The 17,388-nt window shown below is 36.5% G+C and overlaps 1 protein-coding gene across 2 annotated transcripts in view; it reads right to left on the bottom strand.

The window, feature by feature from the left end:
• Positions 1-15,953, bottom strand: part of rau (RA domain-containing protein rau) — a 32,606-nt gene extending 16,653 nt beyond the window's left edge. The window contains exons 1-2 of one of the 2 annotated variants that reach the window (XM_018551540.1): positions 15,889-15,953; positions 14,058-14,277 (exon numbers count right to left, since the gene is read on the bottom strand). In XM_018551540.1, the coding sequence (XP_018407042.1) occupies positions 14,058-14,261 (204 nt within the window). In that variant the 5' untranslated portion in view covers positions 14,262-14,277; positions 15,889-15,953. Of the gene's footprint in view, positions 1-14,057; positions 14,278-15,573; positions 15,621-15,888 lie in introns of those variants that run through there. The other variant, XM_018551541.1, reaches the window with a different exon arrangement.
• Positions 15,954-17,388: the final 1,435 nt, after the last annotated feature.

Raw genomic sequence — 17,388 nt, 5'->3', positions numbered from 1 at the left:
AAAATATGCCATGATGAAACAATGCATAACTGAATCATGAAAAAAAAAAACAATGGAAAAGAAGCTTATGCCATTTTTCTACGATACATATCAAAACGATATTCAACGTCACTCTGTAATTTACTTCGCGATATATCATTTTTCGCAGTGATACAGGCGCATAAGATAATTCGCGGGAGTCACGAAAGGGCTCAAAGGGAGCATGATCGTGCATCCGCGCTCACGATCACGGTCACTGTTTTTCCTTTGTGCCGGACTCCTTTGGCTTTCGTCCAATCACGTCGCCACGCTTCGTATCTCGCCCTTGTTCCTTCCCAGTCAATGCACCGTCGCACCGACAGTCTTCCGCTGGACGCACACCTGACTGCAGTCAGCGTAACCGCGACGATAACACCGACAAGGGTGAATTATCATGAGTTAAGGTACGGGAGTTACCATGAATAATGCAACGTCGCGTCGCGCCTGGAATCCCATGCCATGAAATTTATACAGAAAGGAATCGATCTTTTTCGTCAGCAGTAATTTAAATCACACCTCTATAATTTCGTATCTGTATAAAAATAGTATCAGTAAAACAATATTACTGATGACAAAAAAATTTATTTATAATAAATAATTTATGTGATTAACTTCCATAATTATTTTATTATTAAGACTATGAAAATTGACATTTTTGGAGAGAATCGAATTTATTTTTGAATCAATTAAAACTTTCGTGCGTAACGATTGATTCGTAAACAAAACTTTTCTATCTGTGAAACGTCGTTAGATTTTAATTTATCATTTATGGATCAAAAATAAGCGACGAAGCATGATGACGCTCCATCTCATTTAACCCATCCTCTTGACTTCACTTGACCAAGTGTCAATAAGTCATACGCCATGACGAAAACAAAATTCACCATAAAATTCAACCTTGACTGGCAATATTTTTTCAAATCAGTAAATTTCAAATAAGTTAAAAAATCATATTATCTTTAATTTTTATTATAAATTAAAAATTATTTTACGTAGAAAGAATAAAATTTATTGGTATCTAAAAATTTAATATATTTAAAAATTAAATATCTAAAAATTAATGAATTAAACGAACTTACAGTGAAGTTCGATTATAATTATACTGTCTTGTCCGGATGGATAATTGTAGTAGCGTTCCGCTGCTACAATTATCCATCCGGACGAGACATAGCATACTTTAGCTAAATACTGATCTAAAAATAATGTTATTAGACTATCAATATAATTATATAGGATGCAAATTGGTTGCTGATAGATGTTGAAATTTTTTCACAGCATAAAAAATCCTACATAACTATTTTGATAATCCGACATTATATTTTCCAAGATTTCAGCAAAACTATTCGATCCGTGCAGTAGCTGGATCATTCAAGTATATGTTATTATAAAATAAAAAAAAATCACTTCTTACGTTAGCATTATTGGGGTTCAGAAAACGCAGGTGCAACGCGCACCTGCAGTCAATAAATTCCTTTTTGTGCAGTTGCAACTACGCCTATATATAGGCTGTCGAACGCGAGACTTCGATGACGTATATCTTACCGAACTCTATTTCCAGAGGTTCGCCGTAAAACTAATATTGGTGTCGTAATAAGCAGTGAGTGAGTTTGACGAGTTCGTTGCACCGGAAGTGTCATGTTCGTGCTTTAACTCTTTCGACGGGGGCGTGAGGAACTACGGAACTGAGGTAGTTTATCCGTCAACGATAAAAAAGACTAGGGGAAAAGCCTTTCTTCCTTTTATACGATGTTTATCGTCACTATGCATATCTAGTCGTGAGTGATAAGACTGTTTCTCCCAAAAATAATTTTCTACAATATCGTATGCAGTGGATAACGAAGATAGGTATATGTTTCATGATGTGTGCTGGAAATCGGAAGTATTATTTAATAAAATTTGGCACAAGTCGTGGTCATCATAATTTTGAGTTAATTTAAACTTTGATTACAATTTTGTTGGTTATTATTTTTATAAATGTAATTTTTCGTGCGCCATCCACTACATCGTAGGGAAAAGACACTTGATATCTCTGTGGCGCCACATTAGTCATTATATTATTAAAGTTACAATTGATCATGATGCTCAATGTATTTTTCATTCACTCATACAATTGTGCGAGATAATACTAATTAATTTTGAACGCCCTATTCATAGCCATTAGGAAGAACGGATGATACTAACGCTGTATACCTATAATTAGAACACTACTTATATTTGTCGTCGCTTATATCATCGTTACTCACGTTCAACAACACGAGAGTGTCATTGATACCATTAAATTAAGATTAAGAAAATGTATGTGTGCAAATAGTTATAAATAAATCTCGATAATGATTTAATTTGAGAAAGATACACACGAGAAAGATACTCGAATTAATTAATAATAGCATTATCTCATAATCGGATTGTGATTGTATTACTCTCCCTGACACTCGATACGTAGTTCGCAGACGCAGATATGCCGTGGTACTGGCGCCGTGGCTATCATTACGTTGTTTAACTCATAATATGCCGTAACACGTATGCTACTGCACACCCTGTATTACAATCGTTTACGCGTTTCAACGATCCAGCTCACACGTGTGCGTGTCAGAGCTGGCGCTCACACGTGCGCTAGACACGGTACGCTGACCGTCGCATCATCGTCTCGATGCACCATTATGTGCATCACGCGTAATATACGCACGACTCGACTGTTATGGTCGATAAATACGTACATCGGGACATTAAGTGCATGGTTTAAGTGCTCCCAAATGAAGATTTTCCACCTTATTTTTTCATAATGCTGTAATTATGTTTTGTGTACCTATTGTTGCATTATGAGAAAGAAGGTGCCGTCTTTCTTAAATATTTTCTATTATGGGTATATAAATTAAAGCAATCTGCACTCAGAGAAAAACAGTGATAGCAATCAATAGGTAACGGTCATATTTAGAACGCTTTTATATGTATAATATGCACTATATGTAAATAAATATGCATTTTTATTTCTAAAATTCTATACATGCATATGTAACGTGAATGTACACGTTAATATCATATCGTGATGTGAATACAGGACGATAACTATAGTTGTATTTTAATCATATAGAATTAACGTACAAATTTTTTGCAATACCTATTAAATAGTTTATTTAATTACGTGTATTATATAATTCTATATAAGATAAAACTTGTATAGTGTCATCTTTTATATATATATATATGTATATATCTTTTTCTCTAAAAGTACATTACACTTTTATTGAAAATATAATTGATTGTATATAAATTAAAGATATATTAATTAGTTCAAGTGTTGACATCTCTATTTTATAATGCGTAATTTTCTTTTCCCTTCCTAATTGTTATTTCCAAATTACCTTCAAATTTCTTTTCTAAATTGCGAATTTTAAGTATTTAATGTGGAAACGTACGTTCCTTGATTTCGAATCATTTTTATAGTTATCGATTCTCATCTCTTCCAGTTGATCCGTTTTGGACCCACGTACTATCATATTTATATAAGACACACAGAGAACTTCCGGTTGTTTTGAATCCTTGTATGGATCCCATCCGGTCAGCTTTTGAATATCAGGCGGTCCGTTCTCCGGATCAACTGTATCCTATTCAGCATGATCATTGACATGCAGTCCTGTGCATCTTGTCGGTTGACTTTCAAAGGATGCAATTCACTCTTATATTATATTCACAGACATTTAAATTCATATTTAAATTCAGACATTTAAATCCATATCTAAATTCAAAAACAGTTGAATTTAACTTATTCATATGTATTTAATTTCAAGTAGCTATCTCTCTGAGCTCGAATAAGGTATTTTATTTAATAAATTATAAAAATTATTTGTTTTTTAATCCGTCTATTTTATCGCTTATATAGGCGCTGTTCAGGTGCTCAAGCAAAGCCAATTTTATAGTTTTATTCGTGCCGTTCCCTCCTTTATTTCATTATTCACTGTCCAGGACATCGCCATAACTCCTATTTTCTACATCGTCGAGGAATAAACGGCGCCCACGCACTTTCCGATTCCCTCCAGACTTCTGTGAAAAAAAATCTCGCGGCGATAAACTGGCAGAGTCCATAAAACGCCACGAATTGTCAGGGGTCAATCGCATGACAGTTATCGGCAGTGGTGCCTCTCTCGTATTATGCAGTCGAGGGTCTCCCGATTATTATGAAATAGCAACGGAATCGAATCGACGTAGGCAGTGCGGCGTCGAGATGCGGCGACGCCACCAAGCCATCTGGCACACAGTGCTCCCATTCACTTTTTCCTTCGACATTCTGACCACCCCTCACTCGCCCGTTCGTCGCCGTTGTAGTAAAAGTTTCTTCATTCGGCTTCCCCTTTCTCGTTCGCCGACGCGCCGACCGCGGTATATCACAGTGCGATATCAATGCTTGCGGAGTCGCCGCGATAACCATGTTTGCGTTCGCTCGCTGCGCATGGAATTATTGCGACCAGAACAAACGTTATGCCCCGGTGGCCTTCATAACGGGTGAAGTGGCGATCAATATGATAACACTATGACTACTTCTGTTTACTCGAAACTTGTATCAAAGCGTGTGAAAAGACCCGTATCATTTGGTACTGCTATAAATAGTAAAAATATACTATAAATACAAATATATGGGTAGACTATAAAAGGCCCCCTATACATATAAGTACGTACAAAAATTCTGCGCCACCTGGGTTTTCTCTTTAAATTGCACGTGCAAGAACTAACCAAAGTGTATCACAAAGAACTATGTCCGGAAAGATATACATATGCACTGCGAACACACATTCTTTCGCTGTATGTCCAATTCACAACTAAATAAAATAAATAAATGATCGGAACAAAATAAATGGTTGCACGAAACCTCGAGAGATCCTTATTCTATTCCCAAATTTCACGTCCTTGTCGATTGCTATCGATGCCGATCAATGCTGTTCCTTCACGCGATTCCACCACAATTCAATATTCACAATGATTCGCTTTCATCACGATTTTACGTCGCGCATCGTCTACAGAAAGGATGATCTGCGGTTTCACACCGCGGTCAAGATACACGCACGCGTCCGCTCGTCCCGGGCGTTAAACTTCCCAGAGTCGCGACGAAGGGAACCTGTTCGCACATCATTATGCTTTTGGCCGAAGCGAGAGAAGATCCGATCCCGGGATCTCACATTACTTCCTCGCGACCGCAGGAATTAATCATCTCATCCTGTGTGCCATCGCACTGTGTAATTTTTCTTTCGTCAGGCCTGTCCGTAGTTGTGTTTTCTTCCTTACTGTTGTACGTACGTCGAGTAAAAAAACGTACTGTTACGAAAGCAGACTTTTAAAAACTCACATTCTGATTGTAAAAAAAAAAATGTGTAAATACACATTTGATGTTTTTGTTTTGACGCCTATAAAATATTTACATACAGATTGCAAATTACTTATTTAGACATTACTAATATAAAAAATCGATTTCAATGAAACACTCACTCAAAAATAATTAAATAAATTTGATTTCCTAGTCAAACTAATATTATACGTATACTCTTGTTACAATAAATATAATAATAGATAGAAGAGAAAATGTCCAAATATTCTGTAGTATTTTATAAGTGTTATTTAAATAAGTATTATTTAAAAGAGAAATTGAGTTGTGTGTATGGTACGAAGAATAGAGCTTAAATGTCTTTTAATTCCTTCGATCACTCTGTAACCACCCCTTCCCGCCTATGCAGCATTGTGCTACAATGTTAGACTATTATTATGCAAGGTATATAAAGGCTGACGGAGCCGTAAGAATTTTAAGTGTAACAATCAGCATTGTTCGGCATTGCACGAACGAGAAGCTTGACCATCTGTACTGGAGGCTCAAACTACAATGTCGAGCGGCCAGATGTTGAATGCATGTACGCGTACATTGAACGAGAAAAACGATTGAGAAAAGATCTTTAAATAATTTTGTGGAAACAAAAGGCATGAGCACGAATGATTCATTGTTATATAATGCGACTTTTGCAAGCAGCCACCTGTTTAATTATAATTTTATTTCAAAACATCTCTTTGTTCTTAAACATACCTCGGCAGAATTAATTTTTTTATTTTTTCAAGTTTTTTTTATTTATTTCGATAAATTTATCCTGTGAGCGTTCAAAAGATCCAAAGTATCCAAGAACGTTTAGCTATACATATTTGGTACATGGTACGTGATACATATTTTTTTCACAGTTGTGACACAATATGTTGCCAGACGCTTGATGACCTTTCAAGATGTGACAAGTTCCGATACTTTCCCAGTATGAGTAATCAAGGACATTCAAACGGATTCCCAGAACGTAATTTCTCGTCCTACGCGGTGACACAATTGGATATTTCGTAGTCTTGTGATGACACAAGACCTTTTGATGCTTCGGTTGGCAAGTAGCTGAGAATGTATTACAAATGCATTAGCACGCGTTCACGCGTAATAATGTGCAAGATGCAAGACCGGAGACGCCAACGTTAAAGCTTCGAGTGTTCTTCGAAGAAATGTTTCTCTTCGCGAACCATTCGTATCCGTCTTTGATTACGATTATCGTATTACAATAACTAATTCCTGAAACTAATAAATCCACTAATACAGAAGCTTCTTCTTAGTAATCTAAACAGGATCATTAATATTAATCAATGCCTAGTGATATTCCTTTAAGAAGACATTGCACCCGTAATATCTTTCTTTCAGAAATTATTATTAACTATAATTATAAAAAGTATACGTTAAAATAAAAATTGCTAAAGCTTTATTAATTAATAGAATGATTGCGTTTAGCAGAAAAAAAAAGCAGAACAGCTGTGCAGTTATTATAAAATTCTTAGATCGATTTATGCATTTAGATTTAGTGAGAGGAACTAAAGACAAGAATCATTTATATTAAAGAGTCTTACGACAGTTGCAGAGCTACTTTTTTTTGCTGAACGCAGCCAATGTCACTAAGGATAAAACATTACTGCATTCCAGAATTTAATAAAAATAAACATATACAGGCTACTGTAAGCACTGCACTGTAAAATTATAAGAGTAGAACATTATTGTTCATTCTTACAAAATTATGATTTTTAGACACGAATTGAGAAACTTTTGCAATGTTTTATACATATTTCCTTTGTATGCAATTTATGATTCACGCCGTTTCTACCGTTTCTCATTCTTGCACATTATCGAAGCTCCATTCGTTCTACGGGCGTGTAAAACATCTAGTTAACGGCGCGTACATCGCGCTTTCGTCCAAGTGTAACCAGGTAATAATTCGCGGTAGCGTGAATGAGTGTTACTCGCGGGATGAACACTTTCGCGTGCTTGAACGGCCGGCTTCGCGAGTGCTTTCACCAGTAGCTCGTGACCAATCCCTGACGACATTCACCGCTCAGGAATTCTTACGAGTCTCGTGAATGAAATGCACTCGCTCTCGATTCGCTGGATGCAGAATTCGTGAAGTCTTTTCAGTACCTTGCGTATTTTACAAGTACCAATAAATATAGGCATAAAAACTACTTTCTTCTATTATTTATTTAACTTTCTTTATCGGTATCACCCGCGGAAATAATTAGAAGATAATAAAAAGACTTTCTTCTCTGCTTTATAAAAATAAGTTGTCGATATTTTCCTCATACCATATCGAGAGATTTCTTGCGACATGATGAAATCATGCGCGACGAATCGCATGTGAATCATATGTAACGCTTATTCTCTCGTGAGACATATCGATATTTTCGCACATCTCTGCAGTTTCATTGCGTCTGCGTCATATCGTACATAATTCGATCGTGCAAAATGCTGAGCGATCGTTGGGTGCGTACTTGGGAAGTGAATAAGCGTCATATTGCGTAATATGTTGATTATCTCGGGCGTTAAGCAACGAATTCCGGTTCACTGCCGACTCGAGTGTTAAATCGCGGATGTAGCGCTACACTATTCCCGCGTGATAATGGTCAAGCATTTCAATTAGGGATTATCATGCGGTGGCATTGAACAGGACGAGAACGCTCGATCGCGGGCGAGCCGGATGAATTTTGCCGAGTGGAGAAGTCTCGCTGAAGAACGATCTACTTTCAAACTATCCATCCATTTATTAAATCTTCCGCACCATTTTATATTTTTAACTCCATATTTTGAATTTTTTATATTATATATTTCCTTCTAGACATTTCACTATACATTCTTCCATTTAATACTCGACTACAACAACGAGTCATTTGAATTCGAAGCAAAAATTATATACATTTGTGTATATGACTGGTACCATAAATTCTAAATTGTAGATAAAAAGAATTCTGAATCTTGTTCTATCAATCGTCGTAAAGCAAAGGTTCACTTAGATTCTTCAAACAGCACTCTTTAGAACTTAGCTATAGTTTTACAGCTGTAGTTAAAAGTGAATTATTTTATTTTGGAAATTTTTTGAAAGCTCTGTTTCAGACAGCTGCCTTAATCCTTTTAAAACATTTATTTTCAAAGCTCTAATGTTCGATTACAGGCGGAGATAAATTTGAAAACTATTTTTAGAGATCCATAGCGAGATTTCCAGTAGTGATCAATTAGTGGAATTTGTAGTCCAGCTTCTGTTTTTCCCCAATAAACTGGACGCATTGCTTTTTCTATAAATAAGTTGGTAGAACAGCTTCTCCTTTTCTTTTATCTGTCCTGCTAGAGTCTCGACTCAATCGACGGTTTTCAACTGACTTATCGGTGCCGTTTACCCGTTTTTCCACGAACTGCCCTCATATTCATAAAAAAAATAAGACTAGTGATTAGAGTTGCTCGTAAGAATAGAACGAGATTCAACTCAAACGAGATAACGACGCGAGCGCGATGTAACTTCTTTCTTACTTAATGATATTTGTACTAAATATGAATGAATCGATTGAACGGATTCTCGCGAGTGCTGCGTCTGAGGATTAACATTAAATCGCCATTGAGAAAATGTTTTAGAGAGAACGTCATTACGTTATAAAGAATCCATAATCGTTTGAAGGTTTCTACGTAATAACCGCATGATAAGACAAAGAATCTTGTGTATTGTTTTAAAATATACCAAATATATATGAAAAATATATTATTCTTTATCATTATTTAAATATATCTTTGTCACATCAAATCTTTGTATAATCATAAAAATTCTTTTCAATAACTTTCTTTAAAAAGTAAACCGTTTTCCGGAGGTTCCATCAATAACCGTGACGTTTCCAGACTCGATTATTCTTATCGCATGCAATAGGGAATTGCTCCTTGTTGTTAGTAGTTAACATAGTACACTTCCTGTCGTAATCTTGAACTTAGCCTACGGTTATTCTTCCCCCAACATGTGATAAATGCATTACGATACGACGGACTTTGCGATAATATCTCCACATTTTCAACGAAGAAAAGTAATTGCGACCTATATCCTTGAAATATTACATGTCTGAGATATCTTTCTGATAAAAATTTTTATTTCTCACATGTATGAGAGATAAAAACGATGGTGAGTTTCCATGTGTAAACGAAGTCTCGATCTGGAAAGATTATGCATTGAATACGTTATCTCAGTTACATCAACAACGATGAATTCCTCACTGATGATGAAGAACCAAATGTGATTCCTACTTTTTACCGTGACCGAAGTGTTTTCGTACGGTGGCGGTAGTGTGTTTGCTTGAGATCGTCCATTCGGTAAAGACTTCCAAGCCTCCAATCCATCCGAGCAGACGAGTTCATCTCACGTTCCCCTCAGAAAATGCAGGCGGATAATAATCTATAATTATCTTCGGCGTAACAGAAGGAACAACGCGCTGCGAGTTTGATGCTCCGTAAATAGTTGTTAAAGATGGCGACAAATCGGATCGGAGAGCCGATCGACACGAAAAGTTGCCAATATCCAACTGATAGACCCATCAATTGGACGTAAGCACAGAAAGAAACATCATTTTTATACTGAAATAAAAAACACAAAATCATAATAAGTTCCAGATCAAGTAGAAGTTACTTTAAAAAAGTATAATAATGTCTAGATACACTTTAACGATCATTTTAATGAATTAATGGCGAATAATAATTTTTAAGTGGTTCCTAATTAAACAATCATTATTATGTCAAAAATTCGTTATAAAATCATCGTGTATTTAATGACATCGTTATGATTTTTATTCCTTAAAATTACCTTTATATTTGATATTATTTTGATCTTATTATGATTTTGTGTTCTATATTTTTTATTTTTCTCGGGCATTATATAGAACATTGTTGGACATTCCACATTATGAAAAAATTATCCTTGGATATAGAGAAGTTTCCTTTGATCAGCTATATCCTGATTACAGAGTATTGTAATTGTTTGTCATCATACGGGGCCTCTTCCACAGAGAAAACTTCGAAGAAGACATTACCCGCTCCTTTTCTGTATCTCTTCCTCATGTCTTCTTCTCTTTGCGTCGCATCCTTATGCGGGCGAGGCGGCACGTAATAATTAACGCAAACACACATTTTTATTGTGTGCTTTTTATCCCGTCTTCCGTGAGAGGGAGAATCGGAGTAGGAAGAGGAAAAGCAATGTTGGTCGTGAACATTGGAGGAAACGATCTTAGATGAACGTTTTTATTCTCACACGTACGTGCATATAATCGTGCATACCTGGATGTTCCAAGGAACCCGAGATTAAGTTGATTACGCGAGTGACGAAGTAATGACCAATGACTCTCGAGTAAATGCCTGTATAATTGCAAGTTGAGGTGGCGCGACCACTTATAGAGTTAATCAGGATACAGAGAAAGGTATTTCTGATAATATTTCTATCATTGTTGTCATATTATTATTATTATTATTATTATTATTATTACTGTTATTATTGTTGTTGCACAATGACTCAGTAAAAAAAGTAAACATCAACTAATAGTAACATAAAAATATAATTTTACACTCAACAATATAAATGTAATATAACACAAGTTGTAAGTAACAGTTATATTGTTAAATGTAAAATTATCTCTTGTGTCAATGTATAATATTAATATTTTATCTTTTTATTTCGTATTTCACAAGCTTCCCGCTAAAAATGTAAAAATAAAAACGAGATAAGATCAGTACAAGACTGCTCTTTATTGTTCAAAAGGATTTTTTTTTTCGGAAAGTTTGCGATCTTTGATTGTGAGCACCTGGTTGCGAATAAGGGAGGTCATTTACGTTGTAAATATGACCTTCCTAGAGTCACCGAAGCGAGAAACGTTCCTATTCCGAGGGAAATTACGGGACAACAAACGTTTTCGAAATCTATACGCAATCCTCTGCATGTCGTGCCAAAGATGAGATTTCGTCACTTCCGTTTATTATCTTCATGATACGAGCGCAATTTATTACCTTTCTAAAAAACTAGATATTAGAAAATGAGATATATAGAAGATACTCAATTGAAAAAAATAAAATTATTTAAATATTGTAACTAAATCTCTGAAAAAATAACAGACGATATAAAATTCAACGCACAGTATTAAATAACGCGTATTCGATAAAAATTGGCATTTAGCTGAGATAATGAAATTTAACTTATCAGAATCGTCCAATACACACAACAAACTGTGGAATCACAAAGAAACCGGAAACACGGCCTACCGCACCGGATATTGCAAGGACTTAGGACAGGCCCGGGACTAAAAGCATAAACGAAACATAGAATTCCATCTTGTGTGCATAAACACGTAATTCATTATCTCAATTTAATATTTATAATCAATTATACATATGAATAAATGATATAATATTTATTAATATTAAAAATTAAAAAAGAAACGTACAGAAAGCATTAAAAATAAAGATTCAAAATGTGTGACTACCAAGCGATGGCGCTTCTCTCACGTGTCTAGTATTGCAGCGTTAATTAATTGCGAGAAATATGGAATTCAAGTGTCAGCAATTGGCCAAGGTTCTTTGCAAACATACCGCCTAATCGTGACCGGGCAATAAAAAACTCTGTGTAGACCGGCAGCCTCGATTAAGTGGATCCGCTATGGCTACCGTCGCTCGTTTAGTTTTTCACTGCGCATTGTAAACGTGGTTGCAGTATGTGTGACATCACGGTATGCGGGGTTCTCACAGAGAATCCTCGGTTCCAGCGACAAAAACTGCAGTGTATATGTATCTTACGCTTTTGAAAACGGGGATCTCGTCGCTGCTTTCTATTATATTACTTCCCACAATAAAAAGAAGATACATCTTGTCGGGATGAAGATACTTATAGAATTTGTAGCGCCATAATATCTCATGATTAAAAATTTAATATCAAACAGTCGTGATCGTATAAAATATTGTGTTCAAAACATTGTCCATAAATGTTTATTGAATTAAATGAAGTCATTACAATTATAATTGGAATACTAATTAAATATCAACTTTTCGTACGTTATTAAGAGATTACTTATAAAGTATAATTATATAAAAAGGCACGCACGACCGGTATCTCTGATTATAACGGAAGCGACTTATATATTCCGTGACGACCTCTGCAACCCGCGTGCGAAACGGGTCAGACAAGCGTAAATACAATGAAAAGTCTTTGCCGCATGGAGAAGAATTGCACGTGTAATATTTAGAGCTCAAGTGGAAACGAGGATGGTGACGTTTGCGCGTATAGTACATTAAAAATTCTAAATATGACGACCTTGATCGTAATCAAGCGTATAAAATTGCAAAAAGCATTTAATCGCCTTAGGAAATTCCTGCACTTTGCCGCTTACAACCGGTTGCATTATTTTATTCTTATGAAAAATATCCACGAGAGACTATTCTCTTTCAGGTAAATCGCTGTTTCTTGAAATTACTCTAAAATTGTTATTTTGCATTTAAAAATCGATTTATGCCCAGTTTCTTCACCTCTGATAACCTTTATCCAGGAGATAACTCCCAGAATACAATATGGAGATATCTTCTGAATAAAGTTATCTGCAACTTATCTAAAAGTGAAAAAATTGGCCATTAAAGACCAATAATCTTTAAGTATACCCGATATTTTTCGGGCGGGGAAGAAAAGAGATTTCGGATGACAGTAAGCATGTGTTCAGGGTCTGTGCAGATGGTGAAGAAAAATATGCTCTTCCTAAACGTCCCTTGCCAGGATGAAGACTCTCGAGAGACTCATGTTTCTTTTCGCACAAAAAGGAACGCCAAACCGCATGAAATCGTGAGAAATTATGTCATTGAAAACAGTCCTAACTTATATACATATTTTAAATGTTCAACTTTACAATGCAGCTATTATTTTAACAATATTAATCGCTAGTCTCTCTTATATCAATATACAATAAAATTACATTCTTTAACATTTTTTATTACAATAGTAGCATTTTTATTGCTGCCATTACTGATCTACTTATTAAATATATTACTTTATCATATTTATAATTGCATTCAGAACGAAGGTGTGACGTGTTATTACGGATTAAGCAGCAGAAATAATCATGGATTAAATATGACGAATCCATCAAGCGACGTCAGGCGGACACACGTGATCCAGCTGTTAATAAGTGTTCAGAAAACATACTGCTCTCATTTTCGCTAAACCGCTTTACGTCACTTAACATATCGCCCGCGAATGCGGTTTTGTTTTCCTCGTTTGTTTTATTGGACGCAACATCACTACTTTTTACACTCTCCCGCGTTGTTCTTAACCATCTCCCGCAGGCGACATGAAACCATCACGCGTTACATTATAATAATAGTCCTATCGTGCTTTCATTCACGTTATACGTCAGTTGAATTATTGCGTTCACTGTTAAATATAAAACATATCCCAGAACAATCTTCACGTCTTTATCAAATAAATTTCTGTATCGCAGCAGACAATCTGTTGCGATATAAATAAAAAAAAAATTGATCGAGAATATTAATCGAAAAGCAATTTTGTTCGCGTGAGCGATGAGTTTAGAGTGCTGGGGGTCTACTGGGATCCCTCCCGGTTTTCGTTACCGGATTAACGATTCTACGGAAGTTTCCGCTGTAAATACGAAGTGAATCCTGAAAATGTGTAGGAACATAATCACAGGGTACTCACCTGTTGGGGCGCGGTATCAGCCGGGGAGAAGCTCGAAAGGGCGGTTAAGGGTGCTAGGGATGCACACGATGATGCTCTCGAGGGTGGCGGTGTGTGACCGGGGGTAGGACTTCCGCTTCCGCAGCTACTCGCGCCGCCGCTAGAAGAGAGGCTCACGCTGTCCGCCCGCCCTCTCCACGGCGAGATAGACACGTGCTTCAACATTCCTCCTTGTTCGTACCTGAAATCAGGATTCACAGATCGTTTGCCGCATTAAATCGCGAGCGTTGAACTGAGGAAGCAACATAACTAGTACAACTATAAACCGGCTATCAACTCGATTAATTTGTTCTGATGGATCGAGGCAACATGCGATAATAGTTCTCGACTCGCGCGTTTTATCAGATGTTCCTTTCACCTCTTTATCTATAATTATATTCAAATGGTCAATTTGTATTAAAAGATCTGCATAACAAATCAGAAAAGTATGCATAATAGGAGCTTCAGTCGATATACAGAGAGCGATATGATAGAGAATACATAATACAAGAGGATTGCGATAAAAAATTCATGATCTACTGCAGGTTTAAGAACTACTTATTTTTTAGGTACGTTACGAGCAACACAAGTGAAATTGTCGCTCCGGATTTCACTTGGCGTGGGCTCCCGCCCATGCAATGTACTCTTAAGAACATTTACTGGAAGTCGTAAAGAACAGCCTACATTTGAATTAATCTCTTTGTACGTTTCCTCTCGCAAGGTCGTAGAAAAACCGTAATTGGTGCGGCGATCTTTCGATAAGTAGTGTCCAGGACTGTGATTGCTGGGCTCAACAAACGTGGAAAGTGGCGGGAAGCTCGCTCGTGGAAAAACCGGACGTTCTCAACGGTACACATTTAAGTGCGTCCATGTAATTTGATGTCGGAGTGAAACCAGGCGGTTGCAATGTCCAAAACGGTGTCCACGCACGCCTACTGTGTGGAAAGCAAGAAAAAGCCTACGCGCTCGAACAAACATTAAAGTCAGCTGCAGATACGGAAACCAGAAGCTCAAAGATCGCATGTGCAGAGTAAACGGATGCTTTTCCGCTAACTGCGGGATGTTGCGGTGAGGAGAAGCTAATGAAAATAGTTTCTTCCTTGTGCCTTTGTCATTGCAAATTATACTTTATCATTATACGGCATTATTGTTAAGTACAGAGAGTTGGAAAAGTTATTTTTATGAGTTACTTTTTAGAGTACTTTCTATGTATTTATAATAGAAATTGAGTAAAAAGCAGTACACAAAATTGAAGCAAATGATAAAATATAATATAAAAAATGAAATTCCCGAACTTATCGTACTCAATTTCTAAAATAAAAAGTAACTTGTAAGTAACTCATAAAGTAACTTTCCCAGCTCCGGTTATACACATGTAATATATATGTATATGTATCATTCAAGAATCTTACAAATAAAAAGAAATATAAAGTGTACCAGTTCATTCGTTATATTCTTCAGACATCTAAATTAAAAAATAATAAACAATTATGCATACTTTTTACTGTTAATTCAAGATAGAAGTCATTCTGCATAGCTTTGGAGTACAATGTATATTAATTATGCGCTGCAAAATTTTCCATTTGGAATTGTAATAGGAAACAGTAGTGTTTCCTGCGATGCATCATCGGCGAACCGATGTGTTGCAGTCACGTGCATCCGAAGGACGCATCGGCATATCATTACAGGCGCAGTGAGAGACGGGACGGAAACTCGTACGCACATTTCTGATTTTTAAAGAGAAGTAAAATGAGGCGATATCTCATGAATATCAAACACAAATTTTATATTATTCTCAGTATTGTATACTCACACTTCAATTAAATTCACAGCTGAGCGGCCTGGACACCCAATAGCCCGCGCGTCAATACGCGCCAAACATTCAAAGTTGACGAATGTGCGGCATTGAGATCTGCATCCAAGTTCACTGTTTTAAACCAGAGAGCAATTTACGCGCGACGGTCACAACACGAATGGGTTCACCACCAGTCACAATCGCGTTGCATCGACAGAATGCACGAGAGGTGATTGCCGGCGCGCATTTCGGCATATAAGATCTCGCGTAAATAAATCGCTTTGCACATTTCACACGAAGTGAATTGTCCTCGAATTGCTATTTAAAAAGACATCGTGTAATGAATATTAAAATATGAGAATTTTCTTGATGAAAATTTCGACCAAGTTCGAGGTAGACCTGAGACCGGTTTGAAATGCACGGCGACGGATGCACTGCGGTGCGCGCTCCGAGAGCGTTCTATCGCGACTGGCAAACGCGCGAGTAAATCGACATAGTAAGCCTCGCACCAGCGAACGGACGAGGCAGAGGAAAGAGAACGACCTTCTTGTGTAGTATACACGCGACTGTATACACGCGTGCCATCGTGTGCGTGCGCCGAGGAACTGCGGGGGCGATGACGGTACCCGCGTTTGTAAGAAGAAGGGCATATATCCACGGAACCAAGCCGTTCGCTCGAAGAGAGACAGGCCCTACTCTTTCGCTTCAGAACTTTTTCTTGCGTCTCGCAAACGAGAAATGCCCACCTAGGATATGAAGGAAGGGATTAATGAGATTGTAAATTGAGTGCTTATGTGCACAAGATAGAGAGAGGTTATAATTGATAAATTCATCGCCTACTTTGCAGATATTAATGGGTTTATACATTCACTTTGAAATGTATTAAGAATTGTTAATAAATAAGTGTAATAATAATAAATATTACTTTTCTTGAAAAATACATGCAATTTACATTCTTATTCCACAAATTATATTTTATGAATAATAACACAGGTCTACAAAATTCACTTTTTTTTTTTTTTTTTTGATGTGAGACTGGTTTTTGACGTATTTTTGTGCTCTGAACATGATTCTGGGGTCCAAAAGTGCCTATCACGTCATGATTTTGAGAAATATGGGGGTCAAAACCGTAAAAATCGTGTTTTTGGGTGTTTTGATCCCTATTTTTCTCAGAAACCAGATGAGCTAGAGACTTCAACCTTTACTCAAATTAAAGCTTGACTCTTATACCACAAGAAACATATATGCCAATAAAAAAAAACTATTTTGTATAAAATGGGGTTAAACTTTAAATTAAGTTAAACCTCTACGGCCCAATTTTCGATCGTAATAACAGGGCCGTAGAGGTTTAACCCCATTTTATACAAAATAATTTATTTTTTTTTTAATTTGCATATATGGTTCTTGTAGTGTAAGATTCAAGCTTTAATTTGAGTAAAGGTTGAAGTCTCTAGCTCATCTGGTTTCTGAGAAAAATAGGGATCAAAACACCCAAAAACACGTTTTTCGCGGGTTTAA

The sequence above is a fragment of the Cyphomyrmex costatus genome, unplaced genomic scaffold (assembly GCF_001594065.2).
Source record: "Cyphomyrmex costatus isolate MS0001 unplaced genomic scaffold, Ccosl1.0 scaffold141, whole genome shotgun sequence".
Lineage (NCBI taxonomy): Eukaryota > Metazoa > Arthropoda > Insecta > Hymenoptera > Formicidae > Cyphomyrmex > Cyphomyrmex costatus.
The sequence above is the reverse complement of the archived record's forward strand: the minus strand, read 5'-3'. Positions and strand labels throughout refer to the sequence as shown.